The sequence below is a fragment of the Gorilla gorilla genome, chromosome 6, assembly GCF_029281585.2.
Source record: "Gorilla gorilla gorilla isolate KB3781 chromosome 6, NHGRI_mGorGor1-v2.1_pri, whole genome shotgun sequence".
NCBI lineage: Eukaryota > Metazoa > Chordata > Mammalia > Primates > Hominidae > Gorilla > Gorilla gorilla.
In genome coordinates this window covers 32,584,640-32,601,806 of record NC_073230.2, presented here as the reverse complement: position 1 = coordinate 32,601,806, position 17,167 = coordinate 32,584,640, and the positions used below count along the sequence as shown (strand labels likewise).

Below are 17,167 nucleotides of genomic sequence, written 5' to 3'. Positions count from 1 at the left end.
TCTACAATTCTGTGAATATTAAGGCTAAGGGGAGGGAGACATGATACCTTAAAGTAAGAGGGAAATACGACTTATTTATGCATTGTCTTTTATTTTAAATGATTTCCTGCAACTTTCCAGCTTTAGGTGGATGCCAGCCCAAATGATTGATTAGCATTTTCTACCGGCTCATCTTCCGGGGACAATGTAATATACGGGGGGTCAGATGTTGAGAAATTGACTCATTTAGGTTTTGAATGTAACTTTTACAGACTTAGATATTAAAGCTTAGGTTGTCATTAATCAAATGCATTTAAGTATTTTTCACTTGTCGTGTCCCCCAAATCGTGTCTGTTGATCGTTGTCAGACAGCTAGGGAGGACGTAGAGGTCTGAGAGCTGAATGCCAGCATCCGTTCTGCAGCACCCCAAATCAGTGGGCCCAGGACTCTCCTTGCCTAGCTAGTGCGGAGTTAGCAAACTTTTTCTGTAAAGAGCCAGATGGTAAATATTGTAGGCTTTACGGTCTCTGTCCAACTATTCAACTCTGCCATTGTGGGGCAAAAGCAGCCATAGACTGTATGTATATAGTCCATAAATGAATGGTCATGCCTGTATTCCAATAGACTTTTGTTTACAAAAACAGGCAGGGAGTTGGATTTGGCCCATGGGCCATGCTTTGCCAACTCTCAATCTAGTGACTTCACAAGACAATACATTCCACTTATAGTCCTGAGTGTTGCTTCTTCATTCTATTCAACAATTATTACAGGTGGGGGAGGAGGGGTTATGTTAAGCCAAGCACTGTACTGGTAAAGAGAAAAAGTAGCTCCACAGTCCATACCTCTTTCTCTTTCCCTCTCTCTCTCTTCCTGTCTCTCCCCTTCTCTCTCCCTATCTACCTACCTATCTCCCCTTCTCTTTCCCATTCTCTCCCCCTCTCTCTCCCTCCCTTTTTCTCCTACTTTCTTCCCCCTTCCTTCTCTCGCCCTCCTCCCCCAACCCTTCACCCCACCACCCCCTTCCTCTCCTCCATGTTTCTGACTGGATCCCACTGTTCTCAGGGTATAGTCCAGAGGATTTAGAAGGCCCCACAGGATACTGTCCTTGTTTTCCTCTCATGCTCCACCTCTCACCATGGCCCTTGTCTACATGCCCCAAGTTCTAGAATTCTATATCAACTCTTCTAATATGGTTCAAAATTCAACTCTGTTTTCTCAGCCCCTAAGATCTGGGTAAGTTCTACTCAGATCTCAGATCTTTACTCCATGCCTTGTGGAATTCCTCCAAATTTATCCAAGTTCCCAGGACAAGGATAGGGATAGCACTTGAAAGTCTCATGGTCACTTCTGACTTTGGGTTCCTGGTTCCACTTAGAACAACACACTGACCCAGATGTGAAACTCAGTCATCCCTCATTTTTCTCTAAGGACCTTGTCCATGCAGAGCATTTGTGAGCCTGGTAAACTTCACTGAGCTGTTGGGGATCAGGAAGGAGAGTCACTCCATGCCATGCTACATGTAACCAAAACACCTTATTAGCCATAACTTCCACATTCTTAAAAGGTCTTTAACCAGCTGTCGCCAAGGGTTTCTCCCAGTTTTCAACCCAACCAGTGCAGTCCTCAGCAGCCTCACCATCCTGCTGGCTCCTCTCATCTCCCTCTTCCCTTACTCCCCTTTCCTCTCCTCTCCCTCTTTCAAGAGCAAACAAACAAGTTTCTCCCACTGCAGAGCAGTTTAATCAGTCTGAGCTTGCTTGAGCTCCTACCAACACCCATACTTTCAGAGTCTCTGTGTCTGCAAGTGGCTTAGCAGAATATTTTACCAAACAAAAGTAATTCTTCCCTAAGAGAGATTCTAGACTGAAGTTCAACACTGTCAGGAATTTTCCAGTCTATTAAACTCTAGGCCTTTCTACCTGCTATTCCCTTGCATGCCCCAGTATTTCTTCTGTTTCCTCTAGATAACTCCTACTCATCCTTTAGAACACATCTTGTGATTTCCCCCAAGAATCCTTCCTACTGAAAGGATTCCTGTTTGTCCTGCAAAGTGCCTTATAGGTATATACCATAATACCAATCCAGGACCACTTAAATCCAAGCTTAAGTTTAGGGTAGGTGCAAACTGGGGCCACAAGGGAACTGGTTAACTTCTGACTCACCTTGAACATGAGAGGGTAAGCATTTTAAGGTCCCAGCTTCTTGTGTAGATGGTCTCCTTTAGTTTCCTCACTTGGCTGATTTCCATATCCCTCACCTTAAAACAAAAATGTAAATTTGCCAGGATCGGCCCTGCCCTAAGGGCAGAAGTGGCTTCCCTGCTTGCTTACTTCACTGGGTTCCTATTTACCCTCTATGTAGCACTTATCCCTTTCTGTCTTGTCAAAAAGCTAGTTGTTTTTAAGATTTTTTTTTTCTCCTCCCAGTATTTTTAGTTGTTTTCAGTGGGAAGTTTGGTCCAAATAACCTAGGCCGCCATTACTGGAAACTGAAAGTCATTAAATCCTTCCTAATTAGGAAGCAGAACTTTTGCCAGATACATTTGCAGGTGTTTTTGTAAGGCTGTGTTCCTAACCAGAAGATTTCATTCCTCTATCACAGAAAGCAGTATAGGAAACAAATCCATCTCTTTGGCCTTACTCATTTATTCAATAGTATTATTTGGGTGCTTCCTGTGTGCCAGGCACTGGGGTAAAGGTTACAACAGTGAGCCAATAGAATCCCTGCCCTTCACTCCTTTGTTAAGAAAAAGCAGAGAAAATCATCTGAGCTACCAGTTTCAAGATTAGATAAGCCCTACCAACCAATTTAGGAAACCGCCAGTCCTGCATAGTACTGTTGTAAGGGGTGGGACTTGGAGACATGATTAATTTACAAGGTAACTATTGAATAGAATAGTGCTTCTAAAACTTTAGCATGCACAAGAATCACCCGGAGGGCTTCTTAAAACATTACTGCACCCCATCCCCAGGGATTCTGATTCTTAGGTTTTGAGATGGAGCCTGAGCATTTGCATTTCTAAGAAGCTCTTAGGAGATGCTTATGCAACTAGTCTAGGGACCACTCTTTGAGAACCATTGTTATAGTAGCCCAAGATAAAACTTATGGGTAAGTAGCTCCTTTACAAGATTAGGAATATTCCTTTACAATACTCTCCATTTTTGAAAATCCAAAGATAATCTTTAGCCAAGACCATTTAATGAGGAAGAAGGATTTTCAACAAATAGAGCTAGAACAACTGGATATCCACATGCAAAAGAATAGATGCATGAGATCCCTTATCTCATATTGTATCCAAAATTAACTCATCCTGAATCAAAGACCTAAGCGTAAGGGCTAAACTGTAAGATACTTAGAAGAAAACATAGCGATAAATCTTTATGGCCTTGGATTTGTAACTGTGTTCTTAGATATGACTCCAAAAGCACAAGCAATAAAAGGAAAAACAGATCAAGTGAACTTCCTCAAAATTAAAAAACTTTTTTCCTTCAAGGGACACTATCAAGTGAGTAAAAAGAAATTGCACAGAATAGAAGAAAATATTTGCCTATTATACCTGACAAGGGACTTATATGTAGGATATATAAAGAACTCTTGTAACTCAAAAATAAGACAAACAACAAAAAATGCAAAGGATCTGAATAGATATTTCTCCAATAAAGATATTGCCAATAGGTACATGGAAAAAAATGCTCAACATCATTAGTCATTGGGGAAATGCAAATCAAAACTACAATTAGATACCACTTCACATCCACTAGAATGGCAATAATTTTTTTAAATTTTAACAGAAAATAACAAGTGTTGGCAAAGATGTGGAGATACTGGAATCCTCATACAATGTTGGTAGGAATGTAAAATGGAGCAGCTACTGTAGAAAACAGTTTGGCAGTTCCTCAACAAATTAAACAGAATTACCATATGACCCACTTCTAATTTAATTCCCCAAAGAATTAAAAACAGGTATTCAAACCAAAACTTGAACATGAATATTCATAGCAGTATTATTCACAAGAGTTAAAAGGTGAAAATAACCCAAATGTCCATCAACTGATGAATGGTGAAACAAAACGTGATATATCTATACAGTAGAATATTACATAGCCATTAAAAGGAATGAAGGGCTGGGCACAGTGACTCACGCCTGTAATCCTAACACTTTGGGAGGCCGAGGCAGGGGGCATCACGTGAGGTCAGGAGTTCAAAACCAACCTGGCCAACATGGCGAAACCATGTCTCTACTAAAAATACAAAAAATTAGCCAGGCGTGGTGGTGGGCACCTGTAATCCCCGCTACTTGGGAGGCTGAGACAGGAGAATCACTTGAACCGTGAGGTGAGGTAGAGGCTGCAGTGAGCCAAGATCGCGCCATTGCACTCCAGCCTGGGCAACAAGAGCGAAACTCCATCTCAAAAAAACAAATAAATAAATAAATGGAATGGAGTATGGACACATACTACAAAATGGATGAACCTTGAAAACTTTATGCCAAGTCAAAGAAGCCCATCACAAAAGGCCACGTGTTACATTATTCTACTTACAGGAAATGTCCAGAATAGGCAAATCTACAGAAAGTAGATTAGTATAATAATTGCCGAGGGATAGAGTGAGGGTGGGGAGTATAGGGGATGATGGCTTAGCAATACAGGGTATTCTTGAGATGATGAAAATGCTGTAAAGTTGACTGTGGGGATGCTCGCACTTATCTGTGAATAAACTTTAAAGCCATTGAATTTTACACTTTATTTTTTAATTAATCATAAATTTATAAAATAGAGACAGGGTCTTGCTATGTTGCCCAGGCTGGTCTTGAACTCCTGAGCTCAAGCAGTCCTCTTGCCTTGGCCTCCCAAAGTGCTGGGATTACAGGCATGAGCCACTGCACCTGGCCTGAATTGTACACTTTAAATCGATGAATTGTGTGGCAAGTGAATTAAATCTCAATAAACCTGTTTTTAAAAATAAACACATGGGCAGATGCAGTGGCTCACACCTGTAGTCTCAAGCACTTTGGGAGGCCGAGGCGGGTGGATCACCTGAGGTCAGGAGTTCGAGACCAGCCTGGCCAACATGGTGAGACCCCCGTCTCTACTAAAAATGCAAAAATTACCCGGGTGTGATGGCCCCTGTAATCCCAGCTACTCGGGAGGCTGAGGTGGGAGAATTGCTTGAACCCAGGAGGCAGAGGCTGCAGTGAGCCAAGATCATGCCACTGCACTCCAGCCTGGGCAACAGAGTGAGAACCTGTCTCAAAAAAAAAAAAAATGAAAAAAATAAACACACTATAACTGATGACCAAAAAAAGGATAATCTGTAAATCCTCAGAAATTTAACCTTATTCTTTCAGCAGTCCCATGATGCCTAACTAACCAGTATCATAATCTACCTGACACTGAGACTTCTGTGTTCTGAAGATTTAATCTGAAAATACTTATGAAGTGGTAGGAATTTTATGCAATCTGTTATGCAATTTTATGCATCTGTTATGTTGCTGAGGCTCTTTAAAGTCTCTCTTTTTTCACAGGTATCAGGAATTAAGGGAGTCACTTCAACCATGTAGGCTTCCTTGGGGCGCTGAAAGAGAGTATGGTGGGATAATACCGATTTCACTCCCCGAGGACCACAGGCCAAAGTGTGAGCCTCCTCGTGTCATGGGCAAAGGACATCAGCATTATGGATTTGGTGGAGAAACCTGGCCAAGGTAAATAAACTTTCTGCCATTCACAGAAAGGTCTTTATTATCCATTTTTCTTTACTTCTATTGTGAGTCCTTTGTTTGCTTAAATCTGTCTTCAAACTTATTTCTCTTACTATTTATGAAAAGACACAGAATGAAAAATTAATTTCTAATTGTGAAATAATAATAAATGAATGGTTTTTGCTGTCCTTAGTGATGTTAAAATATTGTGATCAGAAATTTTGATTCATTTAATTCCTTTACTTACTTATTGTATCTTATCTAAAACTAAATGGGAATGTTCCTGAGATAGAAAGAGAGAAAACAATTAAATTTTAAATATTTTTGTTTGAGCAAAGACCTGGCCTAATCTGTACAGATGCTCTTGGTTTTTGGAACTTTTGATTTGTAATTTGTCAGTCTTTTTGATAGTCACTAGAATCTGCTGGGCATTGTTTTCAAGTGTTAAAACCTTTCAATAATAGTTTATAAATCTTAAAGTTACTCAGCAACTCTATTCAAAACACATTAAAATTCAACAGAAAGCAGAAAAAAATCTGAATAGCAAATGTTATATTAAATATTTCCTAAGGATTTACTCAGAGCAGTCTATCATACACTTGGCACAGAGCCTACTTCCTCCTGCTTTATCTAACAATCCTGATTATCTGGTTTATGAACACTCTAGTTAACTAGTTCTTTGTTCTAAAGCAGGTAAAAGAAATAAATTAAGGAAGACAAGCCACAGCAAGAGAGAGAAACATTAACAACAGGGACATGTGCCGCCGATGACCTTATCAAAGCCTCAGAAAGCCATAAAAAGCAGACAAATAAAAAGGCCTGACAGTCACAGGCCAATTAGAAAGATTCAGACATCAACATACATTATAGATAGTGAGGACCTCACATTCATTCATTCACTCAACAGATGTGTTTAAGCCCACGCTCTCATGGAACTGTAATGTCTTTGTGAAGCAGATACTGCCATCCTTGTTTTACAATGAATAAACAGACCCAAGAGATTCAGCACCTTTCCTTGGGTCAGACAATTATAAAGTTGTGGAATAGGGATTTGAATCCAGATGTATTGACTCCAACACCCAAGTTCTTTTCATCTGTTCATTTTATTTGTGCATCTGTTTATTCATTTATCTGCTCAGTAATTTAAGTATAGGAAGCATTGTTCTAGAGACTGGGGAGATAGCTCTGTATGGAATTTACAGCTACTGCCCTCCCAAAATTTAATTATTAAAAAATGCACAATACTTTATAAGAATTAGAAATATTCATACAGAATTCCAGTGTGTAAAAAGAAAGCCAAAGACTTGTTTCTTAAGGATGATCTACTTCAAAATGATATTTGTGCATGATCTCTTACTGAATGTGACAAGGAGAGAGAAAATACTTGTTCCACTTAGAATGCCAGTTACACCTGCATATCTCTTAATTTCTTTTTTTGAGGTGGAGTTTCACTCTTGTTGCCCAGGCTGGAGTGCAGTGGCATGATCTCAGCTCACTGCAACCTCCCCTTCCTGAGTTCAAGCAATTCTCCTGCCCCAGCCTCCCAGCCTAGCTGGGATTACAGGCGTGTGCCACCACGCCCAGCTAATTTTGTATTTTTAGTAGAGACTAAAACATGGGGTTTCTTCATGTGGATCAGGCAAGTCTCGAACTCCCGACCTCAGGTGATCCACCTGCCTCGGCCTCCCAAAGTGTTGGGATTACAGACATGAGCCACCGCGCCTGGCCAATCCTGTTTTTATTTTTGAGACAGAGTCTTGCTGTGTCACCCAGGCTCGAGTGCAGTGGCACGATCTCAGCTCACTGCAAGCTCTGCCTCCCAGGTTCGTGCCATTCTCCTGCCTCAGCCTCACGAGTAGCTGGGACTACAGGCGTCCGCCACCACGCCCAGCTAATTTTTTGTATTTTTAGTAGAGACGGGGTTTCACCGTGTTAGCCAGGATGGTCTCGATCTCCTGACCTCATGATCCGCCCACCTGGGCCTTCCAAAGTGCGGGGGTTACAGGCGTGAGCCACCACGCCCGGCAATCCTGTTCTTCTTAAACTAACCATTGCTCTCCAGCCTGGGCAACAAGAGTGAAACTCCGTCTCAAAAAAAGGAAAAAAAAGAAGGAAAGAAAGAAAAAAGAGCAAGATTATGAGACAAAACTGTGGGATGCCTAGAGAAATAGGCTCATTGTTCGGCATCCAGGAATATTGGCCAGACTCACTCCCAGGACTGGCCTCATCAGGGAAGAAGTGCCTCTTTAACTGGACACCTCTCCTGCAACCTTATTGGTGGTTTGGATGCCCCTCATGAAGCTCATGTTCTCAGGCTACTCACAGTCAACTCAAAATCTAGTATAGATATGGATGATTGGCAGAACTTAGGGCACATTTGCACCCTGGCTGCTAGGAAGGCTGGGAAGCGGGGTGTTCCAAATGTGGGAAACTAGCAAAATGTAGAGAGGGTATTGTAAAGATGACAGTCTTGAGTGCCAGTGGACTGTCACTCTAAACAACAGCAGCAACAATAGCATGCTTTTCTATTCAATACACGGTACATCGGCATCACCTAGGAAATGGCGAATGCCACATCTCAGCCTCCACCCCAGATTTACTGAAACAGAATCTGCATTTTAACAAGATAACCTCAGATAATTCCAACATGCAGCAAAGTTGGAGGACCGTTGCTTCAATGTAAGAAAATGCGGCCAGGCGCGACGGCTCACGCCTGTAATCCCAACACCTTGGGAGGCCAAGGTAGGCGGATCATGAGGTCAGGAGGCTGAGGCAGGAGAATCACTTAAACCCAGGAGGCAGAGGTTATAGTGAGCCAAGATTGTGCCACTGCACCCCAGCCTGGGCGACAGAGTGAGACTCCGTCTAAAAAAAACAAAAAAGCAACAGTTTTCATACAAATGAAAATATACTCACCTCCCCAAAAGCAGAGGCCAAAGAAAAGTGGTTTCCAACTTTGCTATATCCAATTCCAAGTGCCCACTCCTGTCTAGTTCAGTTGTAATCTTGTCCCAATATTCTATACCTATGCTCTCTAATAAAGTTAACCATCACCAATGTATCCTATATGAAATAATAAGGAAAATGAAGAGGAAAAAAGAAAATACATACAATTATATAAGACACATCAAGGCAGAAAATAGGAGAAGCGACTGTAGTCCTCATTCCCACACCTGGTCATGAGGCTATCATTGGTGTTATAATTTCCTTCCTCCAGAAAAGAAGTCATTATATGAAAAAGACACTTGTACACACATGTTTATAGCAGCACAATTCGCAATTGCAAAAATACGGAACCAGCCCAAGTGCCCATTAACCGAGTAGATGGAGAAAATGTGGCATAGATATACCATGGAATACTACTCACCATAAAAAGAAATGAAATAATGGCATTCACAGCAACCTGGAGGGAGCTGGAGACCATTATTCTAAGTGAAGTAACTCAGGAATGGAAAATCAGACATTGTATGTTCTCACCTAGAAGTTGGAGCTAAGCTATGAGGATACAAAAGCATAAGAATGATACAGTGGACTTTGGGGACTCAGGGGGAAGGTTGGGAAAGGGGTGAGGGATAAAAGACTACACATTAGGTACAGTGTACACTGCTTGGGTGATGGTTACACCAAAATCTCAGAAATCACCAGTAAAGAATTTATTCATGTAACCAAACACCACCTGTTCCCCAAAAACTATTGAAATTAAAAATGCTTTTATAAATAATAATAATTTCCTTCCTTCACTACCTATTCCAAGTTCCCTTGCCCTCAGCCAATACCTGAGCTGGTAGGAGTACGTTACTTGATAGAACAACCCAAAAGTGTGTTCTAAGAGATCTTAGCTCTTAGTGGTTCTGCCTGTGTAAGGCTGCTATAGTGTTTCATTAACTCCATGCTACTGAAGACAATACTAGGTGTTCAAAAGGTTCCCCAGGTTCCAGAAATACTCCTTTCCCCCATCATTGTGTAATATCCTCTGGCCCTTGATATTCAGGATCAGTCATCCTGCCTAAAATTACCACATCATCATCAATTCAGCTTCCAATGCAATTGGAACCATTGTTGTATCCCCTGATGGAAGCATTTCTCCCTTGACCTCTAAACCACCAAAGCTCAAGGTAGCTGGGGAGGGAGTCAAATTTTCTCAAGTGTAACCATAAGTATAACAGTAAGACGCACCACTCCCACTTCCACTCTTTGGTTTTCAGACCATGCATTCTGGCTAAGGGGGAATCTAATTATTGGTCACTGGTTCAGAGCGTGTCCCACACTCTTTAGGACAACACTCAGCCATAATTGAATATTCAGTAAGCCATCCTAATGTTCTGTAAGTATGGCAAAACCTAACATTCTATCAATATGGTGAATCATTTGAATTCAACCAACTGTTGCCCAATGTCTTTTGCGGTACATTGAGTTCCTTAGTCAAAAATAATATTGTTTAAGACGGCATGGCAACGAATGAGACATTTAGTAAGTTTACTGATGATGTTACTTGCAGAGGCATGGTGAGAAGGGAAGGGAAATCCCTATTTTGAAGAACTGTCTAATCTTATGAGGATAAGTTATCTCTTTGATGATGGAAGGGGTTCAATGTAATTATCCTACCACCAGATGGCTGACTAGTACATCCAGGGATAGGTCACCCTATCAAGTGCTTACGATTGGTCACTTCTGATGGCAAACTCAAATTTGCCAATAGCCAGGTGAGTCTTAGTGAGGGAAGTTCATGTCACTGAGTCCATATGTGATAATTTCTGTGCTGCCGCCATGATCACTTCGTTATGAAGCCACTGAGCAAGCACCAGGGTGACTGGAGAAAACCTGACACACACAGAGCTGGTCGTTTTATCTACCTAATTATTGAGAACATACTCAATGGCGTGTTTCTCTAGGTGAGCATTCTTGTGGGGTACAAATAACCCTCACACTCCAGGGCCATTCGGAGGCTGGAAAAAGCAAGTTAAAAAGAATGATGTAGATCTATGTTTGTCTACATTTACAGACATGTGGCTATTTCTAGATTGTAGAGAGAAAAAAAACCAAAATTGCCTAATACTGTGTATCAAGTGATTCCACACATCCAGGAAATGGCACTGTATATTTTCAATGGGTACATTGTTTTTAATTCCTCACAGTATTCTACAATACGCATGCATCATAGATTATTAGCCGTCATGTATTCTTTTCTCTCTGTGTTTCTTTTTACATTAACCATACTTTAAAAAGCATCCTTGTACAAGGCTTCTTGAGATAATGCTCAAAGGTTTCTAAAAGGCAAATCCAGCTGGGCGCAGTGGCTCATGCCTGTAATCCCAGCACTTTGGGAGGCTGAGGTGGGCGGACCACCTGAGGTCAGCAGTTGGAGACCAGCCTGGCCGACATGGTGAAACTGTCTCTACAGAAATTAGCCGGGCACGATGGCGGGTGCCTGTAATCCCAGCTACTCAGGAGGCTGAGGCGGGAGAATCATTTGAACCCAGGAGGTAGAAGTTGCAGTGAGCTGAGATCACGCCATTGCACTCCAGCCTGGGTAACAGAGCAAGACTCCATCTCAAAAAAAATTTTAAATAAATAAATAAATAAATGCCAAATCCTAAGTGGGTCATAGTATAGGGATTTTTTTAAACCTTAGTGCATGTAGCACAAATGATTTATATTGTCATGGTAGTGTCTAAAAGTATTCATTTCCTCACACTCCCGGCCATCTATATTATCAAAATGTATAGTTTTTGCCTATCTAATGAGTATAGAGGGTATCACGGTTATGAGAATGCATTTCTCTGCTTACTAGTTGGGTTGAGTACTTTTCTTATCCTTTAGGTATGGCCATTCTACATTTCCTTTTCTACGTTTATTCTTCGCCCATTTTTATTGTTTGTATTTTACTTATAGATTCTTGTTGGTTCTTTATGTTCTGGAAACAATCCTTTATATGTTATCTTTATTAATATTTGCAAGTATTTCTTCTAACTTTTATTTTATTTGAACTTTTATGGTTTTGTCTGATAATTTAATTTGGGTTTTTTAGTTTTTTTATTTTTTATTTTTTTAATTAATTTTTTTTTTTTTTGAGACAGAGTTTCACTCTGTTGCCCAGGCTGGAGTGCAGTGGCATGATCTCAGCTCAGTGCAACCTCTGCCTCCCAGGTTCAAGCAATTCTCATGCCTCAGCCTCCCGAGTAGCTGGGATTACAGGTGTGGGCCACCACACCCAGCAAATTTTTTCTATTTTTAGTAGAGATGGGTTTCACTGTGTTGGCCAGGCTAGTCTTGAACTCCTGGCCTCAAGTGATCCGCCAACCTCAGCCTCCCACAGTGCTAAGATTATAGGCGTGATCCACCACTCCCAGCCTTATAATTAAATTTGATGATCAAATTTTCTTTCAGGCTTTTGACTTTTAAAATAGAATTATTATTTTAAAGGTCCTTCCTACCACCAAAGAAAAAGCATATTCCTATATGTTTTCTTTTAATTTTTGTATAGGTTTTTCCCCAAATTCTTTAGATTTTTAAATCCACCTGAAATTATCTTTCTGAATAGTGTAAATAGAGATGGATTATTTTTCAAATGAATACTGAATTTTTTCTATATTAAAAAATACATCCTGGCTGGGCGTGGTGGCTCATGCCTGTAATCCCAGCACTTTGGGAGGCTGGGGCGGGAGAATCATTTGAGGCCAGGAGTTTGAGACTAGCCTGGGCAACATAGCAAGACTGTCTCTACCAAAAAAAAAAAAAATCAATAAATAAAAAGTTCTAACATTTTAAAAAAGAAAAATACATCTTTTTTCCCCTGGTTTAAAATGACACCTTTGGCCAGGCACAGTAGCTCATGTCTGTAATCCCAGCACTTTGGGAGGCCAAGGCAGGAGGATCTCTTGAGCCCAGGAGTTCAAGATAAGTCTGGGCAACATAGCAAGACCTCGTCTCTATTTATTATAAAATAATAATAAATAAAATGACACCTTTTCATATATTGAATTTCTACATATACGTGGATATGTTATTAATCTATTTGTCTTTTACTATCTCACCATTATATTGTGTTAATTTTAAAACATGTTTAATTTAATCTTTTCTTTCTTTTCAGAAAGCTTCCTATTGAACAATTTTATTATTTGACCCAGAACAAAAAAAGTGATGTCTATGGAAATGATTCTTTGTAAGTCTGGGTTTTTTTTCCTTATATAAAATCAAATAACATTTTTAAGTGGAAATGAGTTATATGAGACATTTTTAAAGCCCCAAATGGGGACTTTTAGAGAAACAAATTATTTCTTTTTTAAAATAGAGACAATTAATGCCAGAAACCAAGACCAAACAAACAAAAGCAAATAAATAACAAACCAATAGTTTTTAGTGTTTAAAGAAATCAAGAAAAAAAAAACAGGAGCTGATGAATAGTAATGTTCAAAGGGATTCCTAAAAGTTATCTTGGTCCATTTTCCTGCCTTTGACCTACTTACCCAACCTAGTAAGAATCTGCTACATTTATTAAAATATCAATAGAAAATGCCATAGTGGCCCTCAATAAATTTTTAACCAGAATTTTACGAGGATAGAAGTTTTTTATTATCATCTACAAATAACTCTTAATAACACTTCCTAAGTATTTTTTTTAACGTAAGGCATACTCGTTAATTTACCCGTCGCTGAAAGGTATTCTTTTCAAGTGTATTATTTTGTTACACTTTTAAATAGTTTGTCATGTACATTACAAAAGCATACATTTTTATTTTTAGATAAAAATAAAACACAGCTGGGCACAGTGGCTCATGCCTGTAATCCCAACACTTTGGGAGGCTGAGGAGGGTGCATCACCTGAGGTCAGGAGTTCAAGACCAGCCTGGCCAACATGGCGAAACCCTGTCTCTACTAAAAATATAAAAATTAGCTGGGCGTGATGGCAGGCGGCTGTAATCCCAGCTACTAGGGAGGCTGAGGCAGGAGAATCACTTAAACCCAGGAGGCGGAGGTTGCAGTGAGCCGAGATCGCGCCATTGCACTCTAGTCTGGGCGACAAGAGCAAAACTCCGTCTCAAACAAACAAACAAATAAATATTAAACACGACAGCATTGAAGTAATAATGAAACTATCACTTTATTAAGAAGTACTAGTTGTTGATAGGTAAAAATTTAATATAGAAGTTAGCCACTAGATGGCGCCAAAAAGACAAAATTTGTGGTTGTCTCGGTTTATCCCTTTGGTGATTTTTGCAAAGCAGATGTGAAGGGTGGCAGTAAAATTAATGGGCTGATTTAGGTCAAGGAAGAGGTGTCTCAGCATTTGTTACTTTCATTTTATCTTTTCAGATCTTGAAGTTTTAAAAAAGATTTTATATTTTAAATTTAATTTTTTTTTTCATTTCGAATCAAATCAAAATGGCATATGCTTTTAGGCATATGCTTATCAATATTGTAGTGGAATTTGTCACATAAGAATAATTTTAGATGCTAGCTTAATGTATTATATATAGTTGCCAATCTATTAATAACAACTCTAGATTCCCTGGATTCATATATTCATCACTTCCCTGCCCTTTGTGCCCCCACCATCTTTCCAACTCAGTGATGTTGATGGAAGATAGAACATGCTTTTTTTAGTTTCGTGCCCACAGATTTAGAGTTGAAATTTAAAAAGATATAAACCTTTATAGTTCATGGGAGTCAGGTGTTTATAATGCATTACAGGATAATAAATTTATATGGCTTACATGCCATTTTCTAGGGAGTGTCTGCTAGCATGGAAGAACATCTAAAAAATTAAACAGTGTATTCAATTTTACTGACTTTTACTATCAAATTGATAACATTCTGTTCATTTTTCACACCTGAAATCTTTCAGAATTTTATTTACATAGGCTGAAACGAATTGTTGAAATCCAATGTAGGTGGATGATTACCCGTCTTTAGTCGACTTTTTTCCAGGGCTACAGGATTATTTCTTGGCATGCAAGGTTCGGAGTAATTAGTAAATGCACAGCCTTGGAATGAACTGCTTCAGAAAAGGCATGCTTCCAGGAACTTGGTCAGTTTTGTTCTATTCCCTCTGCTGACCGGGCAACATTTACTATCATGAGAGATCAGCAACACAGAGCAAAGGTAGAAAGCATACATGGTACTTAAATATCCTCTCCAGCTGGGCCACACTCAGGTCACTTTAGGCCATGAAATTGCACCACATGTATAACATCAGGCTTCCTCAGAGCAATCTGGCTACTGCCTGATTATGAGAGTAAACGTCAGAAAGAACCAGAGCTCTCTTATCATTAGAAGTAGTCATCCCTTGTATCTTCACCACAAATGGAAAATGCAGAAACAGTGGTGAGGTTAGAATAAATGGATGGAAAAAGTAATCAACAGACAACTGAGATAAGGAAACAACATATACCTGTCTTGTCAATATTCAGGAATCCAGAAAGTTAATCAAGAACATTATCTTAATGACATTACGGTTTGAAAATGGGGTATATCATTATTATTTTTTTTTTTTTTTGAGACAGACTTTTGTTCTGTCACCCAGCAACCTCCACCTCCTGGGTAATCCTGAGTAGCTGGGATTACAGTCATGCACCACCATGCCTAGTTAATTTTTTTTTGTATTTTTGGTATTTTTGTTATTTTTCTATTTTGTATGTTGCCCAGGCTGGTCTCGAACTCCTGAGCTCAAGCGATCTGCCCACCTTGGCCTCCCAAAGTGCTGGGATTACAGGCATGAGCCACCATGCCCAGCCTATATCATTAATCAAGTTTCTAATAGGAATATAAACCTTTAAAAGCCCTTAATGTAAGTTAGAACTTGTTTCCTGTTTTTATTCTAGGATACCCAAGCCGCCTAATTCAACAGTAGGGTAAGTAAATAACTTATATTTTCCTTCTCTGTTATAATCAAAGAAAAAAAAATTGACATTTCCTATGTCTTAGAAGTGTGAAAACAAGTGAGACTTCCCATGAAAACTTTTCTTTTTTTTTTTTTTTTTTGAGACAGAGTCTCACTTTGTCGCCCAGGCTGGAGTACAGTAGTGCCATCACAGCTCACTGCAGCCTTGACCTCCCTGGGATCAGGTGATCCTTCCACCTTCACCTCCCAAGTAGCTGGGACTACAGGTGTGCACCACTATGCCTGGCTAATTTTTGTAATTTTTGTAGAGATGGGTTCTTGCCATGTTGCCCAGGCTGGTCTTGAACCCCTGGGCTCAAGTGATCCGCCCACCTCGGTCTCCCAAAGTACTGGATCACATGCGTGAGCCACAGTGCCTGGCCTGAAAACTATGTCTTAACAGTTGGAAGGAAAGGCTGGTGCAAGTCCAGGGTAACATTACTTTGATTTCTCTCCCATTATATCCCCTGAAAATCTTTTTTAGTAAATGTTTTATTTTCATATAATTTTAGGTTTATAGAATTATTAGAAAATAGTGTGGAGAGTTCCCATATACATCACACGCAGCTTCCCCTATTGTTAACATCTCACAATAATATGGCACATTTGTCACAATTAATGAACCATTGCTGATGCATCACTATGACCCAAAATCCATGCTTTATCCAGATTTCCTCAGTTTTTCCTTCATGTCCTTCTTCTGTCCCAGGATCCCATCCAGAGTACTGCATTACATTCAGTCACCATCTCTCCTTAGGTTCCTCTTGGCTGTGACAGTTTCTCAGACTTCCCTTGTTTTAACGACCTTGACAGTTTTTAGGATTATTGGTTAGATATTTTGTAGAATGCCCCCAAATTGGGCTTTGACTGACATTTTTCTTATGGTTAGACTGGGATGATGTATTTGCGGAAGGAAGACCACAGAGATAAAGTTCTGTTTTCATCGCATCGTAGCAAGGGTACATGCCGTTGGCATGATCTATCCCTGGTGATGTTAACCCTGACCGCCCGGCAGAGGTGTCCTCAGCAGGTTTCCCCGCTGCACACACACTCTTTCTTTCCTCCTTTCCACACTGCACTCTAGAAGAAGTTCTCTGTGTGTCTGTGTGCAGCCCACACTTAAGGCATCTGGATTTATACTCCACCTTCTTGAAAGCAGAGTACCTGCATAAATTATTTGGCATTCTACATGGGAGATGTATCGATTCCACTCCATTTGTTTATTTATTCAATCACTTATTTCTCTCAGTATAGACTCATGGAAATTTATTTTGTGCTTTAGTACTTAGGTAGCAATCCAATACCACTTTCTTTTGTTACTAAGATTGGCAATGAGGAGCTCTTTGAGTTCGCTCCTATATTCTTTTGACATTTCCCCATCATCGTGGGGTTTTGGCTTTCTTTTTTTTTCCTTTTAGCATTTCCTTTCTTTCTGTCACTCTGCAATAATCCAGGCTCATCTTATATAATAGCTTCCAGAGTGGCCGGGCGCAGTGGCTCATGCCTGTAATCCCAGCACTTTGGGAGGCCAAGGCAGGTGGATCACAAGGTCAGGAGTTCAAGACCAGCCTGGCCAACATGGTGAAACCCCATCTCTACTAAAGATACA

General features: G+C 40.1%; 1 protein-coding gene across 3 annotated transcripts in view; it reads left to right on the top strand.

Annotated features, from left to right (window-relative positions):
• The window catches only part of SPMIP4 (sperm microtubule inner protein 4), a 45,065-nt gene that overhangs the window by 6,429 nt on the left and 21,469 nt on the right, over positions 1 to 17,167 (top strand). For 2 of the 3 annotated variants that reach the window (XM_019030289.4, XM_019030290.4), the window contains exons 3-5: positions 5,505 to 5,681; positions 12,769 to 12,840; positions 15,500 to 15,529. In XM_019030289.4, coding sequence (XP_018885834.1) covers positions 5,505 to 5,681; positions 12,769 to 12,840; positions 15,500 to 15,529 — 279 coding nt within the window. Of the gene's footprint in view, positions 1 to 5,327; positions 5,422 to 5,504; positions 5,682 to 12,768; positions 12,841 to 15,499; positions 15,530 to 17,167 lie in introns of all 3 variants that reach the window. The other variant, XM_019030291.2, reaches the window with a different exon arrangement.